Source organism: Cyphomyrmex costatus, unplaced genomic scaffold (assembly GCF_001594065.2).
Source record: "Cyphomyrmex costatus isolate MS0001 unplaced genomic scaffold, Ccosl1.0 scaffold602, whole genome shotgun sequence".
Lineage (NCBI taxonomy): Eukaryota > Metazoa > Arthropoda > Insecta > Hymenoptera > Formicidae > Cyphomyrmex > Cyphomyrmex costatus.
In genome coordinates this window covers 250,035-255,082 of record NW_017280159.1, presented here as the reverse complement: position 1 = coordinate 255,082, position 5,048 = coordinate 250,035, and the positions used below count along the sequence as shown (strand labels likewise).

General features: G+C 42.2%; 1 protein-coding gene across 1 annotated transcript; it reads left to right on the top strand.

The window, feature by feature from the left end:
• The first annotated feature begins 737 nt into the window (after window positions 1-737).
• On the top strand, window positions 738-3,254 carry LOC108779615 (uncharacterized). Its single transcript, XM_018547061.1, has one exon. The coding sequence runs from the start codon at window positions 738-740 to the stop codon at window positions 3,252-3,254; it is 2,517 nt and encodes an 838-aa protein (XP_018402563.1).
• The last annotated feature ends 1,794 nt before the right edge of the window (window positions 3,255-5,048 follow it).

Here is a 5,048-nt window from a genome sequence, read left to right as displayed (position 1 = left end):
TAACTCCTCAGTTCCGAAGAACCGCTCGACCGAGACGGACGCGTCTCGGTTCGGGTGCTCTTTAATTTATATTTTTGAAAGTGTTGCCGACTTCGACTGAGCAATTAAATTCCAACGATGGGTGTCCGCGGATGGGCTCGTCTCGATTGTTCGATATTTCGACGGTTAGGACTCCTGGCGCGCGTTATTGCGGTGTGACGACGCCGTAGACGCAGGCGTCAGGTGGCCGTTCGAGCAACGCCATTTTCGCGGGCATTGCATCACTCGTTACTGTTCTATCACAGACGTAATCTGCACAGACGTGATCTGGCCGTTCTCTTGTTCCTCTACCACCAAGAAATCTAACCCGAGTTTAACCTTGATCAGAAGTGACAGAGCCGCCCCTCCATGGTGGTCGAACAAATGCCAAGAGGCTATAGAAGCTCGTCGAGCGGCTGCTAGAGAGTGGCGAAGTAACCCAACAATTCTAAACTTCCTTACATTTAAAAGAGAAAGATCCAAATGCTCCAAAACACTCTATAAGGAAAAAAGGAAAAGTTGGAGAGAATTTGTGGGTACTTTTAATGCAAAAACTCCTTTTTCCAAACTCTGGTCGTTAGTTAAAGCATTCAAACGTCGCAATCTATCAATGTCACGCGAAAACATGGAACTTCAAGGAGAGGCAGTTGACCAGTGAGGCAATTCAAAAATTATGCCCGCCTTCATGTCTACATAACATTACAACGAGTCTCAGCGATATGAAAAAGGAGGATGAACAATCGGAAAATATATTCAAGGAGCTCGACACCCCAATCACCACGGAACATCTTGATATGGCAATCTCTCTAGCCAATAACAATTCCGCCCCAGGATTAGATAGAATCAGCAACAATATGCTTGATTACCTTCCGTCTGAATACAGAGAGCTACTAGTCGATCTTTTCAACAGTTTTCTTCAAGAGGGAGTCATCCCCACCGAATGGAGATCTTCTTTAGTAATTTTCATACCCAAAGCCGGTAATTCTGGAATGAGGCCTATCTCTCTCTTATCGTGCATACTTAAGTTATTCGAAAGAATTATATACTGGAGATTGGTGTGGCTGATTGAGTCACAATCAATTCTTCCCAATGAGCAAATGGGCTTTCGTCCCAACAGGTCATGCAATGATAGCATGGTTACGTTCACGAATCAGATTCTTACGGCAATAGCAAATGGCGAATTTTTTGTTGCAGTCTTTCTGGACATTACAGGCGCTTTCGACAACATTCTGCCCTCAGCTGTGCTTGACGAACTGAAAGATGCTGGCGTTCCGGCTACCATTAGAAAATTTATAGAAAATCTAATCGTCGAGAGATCGGTGCAGTTCTTGGAACAAGGTAATTTGGGCGAAAAACGGACATCGTACAAAGGTACCCCGCAGGGCTCAGTGCTGAGCCCCTTGCTTTTCAATATCGCCCTCTGCAAGATTGGATCCTGTATGTCCAGAAATGTACAATTTCTACAGTATGCAGACGACATCGTGATATTCACTTCTCATCGCAACCCCGAGACGGCAGTTGACAGGATACAGACAACCTTAAATCAAGTTACGAACTACGTTGGGACCAAAGGCTTATCCCTCTCCCCCTCCAAGTCAAGCTGGATGATTTTTGCGACCTCCAAGGCGCTGCCTGCCCCAGGCTGCTCTCTCTCTATAGACAACTTCCCCATTCCCAGAGTGGAAAAGGTCAAATTCTTGGGAGTTATACTGGATCGCAAATTAAAGGGAAACCTGCACTTGGAATATCTTGTGAAGAAAGGAAAGGCTCTAGTCAACATCATCTCTACTCTCACGGCTGTATGGTGGGGCTCTCATCCCCACTGTTTACTTACCATATATCGATCAGTTTTTAGGGGAGCTATAGAATATGCATGTTCAATTTTCACATGGAAGGGTAATGCAGGAGTTTTCCGCCAACTCGAAAGGTTACAATACAAGGCCATCAGGTTGTCCATGGGATATCGCTTGTCTACTCCTATAAATGTCATGCTGTGCGAGGCGAAAGAATACCCCTTAAGACTGAGATTTAATCTCCTCAGTGAGAGATTTGTCATTAAATGCATGTCTAAGAGGAATCACCCAGTTATAAACAGTATCGAATCTTTGGAATGCAGTCTTAACACCCGTGCGCAAAAGGCTCAGGCGCTGGCAAAGTCTCCCTCGCTGAGATGTTATATTACCAACAAACATGATATCTCACATCTGAGAAGTTCATACTTTATTCCTGCTTTCGAGAGTAGTCTGAATGCTTTCATTTTACGTAAACACTTTGAATCTTTTATCTCATGTTCTAAAGAATCCAACGATAATGAAATTATTCAGTCTTTCAACGACAGGCTGCAAGAATTAGACCCATCCGGTCTCACCGTTTACACAGACGGATCAAGGATAACGGAAGATGGATGTGCGGGCGCGGCCTTCTTCTCGCCGGAACTTGGACATTGCTTCAAATACAAGCTGACTTGCAGCGCCTCAGTGTTTACTGCGGAAGCTTGGGCAATATATCAAGCCCTTATTTTGACGTTAGATGCGGGTTATTCTAAGATTTACATTTTTTCAGACTCCCGCAGCGTACTACAAGCCATCTCGTCTCACAGATTGATTAACGGTAATTATATTATCCACAAAATAAAGCAAACTCTGCTTCAATTGGAACACAATAACATCGACTGTTCCCTCTTTTGGATTCCTTCGCATAAGGGCATCTTAGGCAATGAGCTGGCTGATAAGGCAGCCAAAGAGGCGTGTGTTGACGGAGCTAGAGGTTTTTTCCGTACCCCCTACTCAGATCTTCAGGTTCAGGCAGTAGCTAAGGCCCGTGTTCGTTTCACGGATTATTTGAACGACAAGGCTATTCACACCGGAGCTCACTACCACTCGTTATATTTCTCGTCTACGACTGTTAAACCTTGGTATTTCAAAAAGAAACTCACCAGGAGCGAAATAGTATTGATTAACAGATTAAGGTCAAATCATTACAACCTCAACTATAGCTTGTTTAGGAAAAATATGGTGCCGTCTCCGGCTTGTGAATGTGGAGATCCTAGACAAGACCTTAACCATACAGTATTCTTTTGCCCCTTTACAAGACGCAGAGCTAGACCACTAGTCCTTTACCTTAATAAAACATTCCCTTCTCATTCATATGATATTTTCACTTTGCTTGTCAACCCTAGTCACAAATTTTGCAGACTTCTACTCGCTTTTGCTAAGTCTTTTGATTTACCTATTTAAACCTCGCGCGCTGGGGTGGGGGTCGGGGAGAGTCTCTTTCTCTTCCTTCCCCCCATCCCCCTTGGTATATCCCCCCCCCGTGTCTTTCTGCGCTTAAGTGCTGTGGAGATCCGCTGGGGGCCGCGTGCGGCGCGAGGCAATTTTTCCGCGTGTGTTTTAGGAGTCTCTTTAGTCTCTCAGGAAATCATTCTTTTCCTTTTTTGGGGACCTCCTGTGGAGAGTTGGTGGTGTCTTGGAAACGACTGGCCAAGTTTATCCGGTCACTCCGGAACCTGGGCCATTTAAATTTAGAAGAAGAAGTGATCTGGCCGTATTGTCTCCGCTCACTTTAAGGAGACAGGAGCCATTAATTAAGAAGAAGAAGAAGAAGTGTCTTAACTCTTATTATAGGAACACTACAACGTGTTGACTGCCGCGCCAATAACGGTTATTGCCAATGCTGCGCCGATGTCCAAAATGCTTGTCTTCCTTTGGACCACCTTCGCTGTGAAGATGAATCCGGCTCGAAGGACCATGTAAAATGACGAATTACTGTTCGTCTCATGAAACATTTCACATGTGTATGCGGACACTCTTTTTATCGAATAAATATACAAGGTATGTTTGATTAATATCCGTAACTTTATTGAATCACCATTTGCTTCTTACAAACATGGTGCCTGCGACTGTCGCTTCTTCTATCCCTACTCTACCACTCATAAAATAAAAATAAAATATAGGGTGCTTTCCAGCTATGAAACACAGTAACACTGTGTGACACAGTGGGTGCGTTCCGAGTTACGCATGAAGCGCGTATACTGCATTACTCGTGCGTAAGCTTTGAAATCGTTCCGTTTAGTCAATTCGCATGAAGCGCTTTAGTTACTCGGAACGATTTCCTATGCATTCTATGCGAGTTCAAGATGGACGCTTTACAAGACGTCAATAAACAATTTCCAATAATTGTAATTTCTTTTTTAATACTTTTAAAGAAAAGTGATGAAAGTTCCGATGATAGTTCCGACTCGAGCGATAGTAAAAATAAAGTCGAAGGCATATCTTTAAGTGATATGCAGAAGTTATTTTTTCTATTAATGGTAGATAAATTACGTGGAAAACAAATTAGAGTTGAAAAAATTATAGATTACGTCGATCGCGTAATTCCTAATTAATATAACGTCTATCTATACATTAAATAAATCAAGATAAAATAATGCCATTAATTTTGATGAAAATATTCAAGGACTCTTAATATAACAATATTCAACATAAATTAAAAGGGCGAAGTAAGAGTCAGAAGTAAATTACATTTAAAATAATAACAATTGTTACGCGCAGCATGTTTTTAATTTTAAGCAATTTTTTGTAATATTTCTATTGTAAATATGTTAACATTTTAATATTATTTTAAATGTAATTTACTTCTGACTCTTACTTCGCCCTTTTAATTTTTGTTGAATAATGCCATTAATTTTATCTTGGCGTACTTTCGCCATATCCTCTTCATTTAAAAATAAAGTTAATACTTCATTTTTATCCTCTAATAAGACCGGGAAATCATGCAATTGCTGTAATCGCTGTTCCATCGCAAATCGCAAATATTCGTCCGTTCACTGTTGTATTGTCCGGTACTCGTTGCTCGTTCCGAATTACAAATCATGCGCATAGACCGCATGAACGCATCAGACGCATCAACTGCCTCAGGTCGAAAGAGAAGCAGTCAATGCGCTGAGTGGAGTGCTAAGAATTCAGTACGGTTAGTACAATCTGGGGAATTCAAGTACTCTCGAAGCGCTTTCGAAGCGCGCAATAGTT

Bases quoted from the DNA above. Each gene is read 5' to 3' on its own strand.
- LOC108779615 (XM_018547061.1), top strand. From the start codon at position 738: ATGAAAAAGGAGGATGAACAATCGGAAAATATATTCAAGGAGCTCGAC.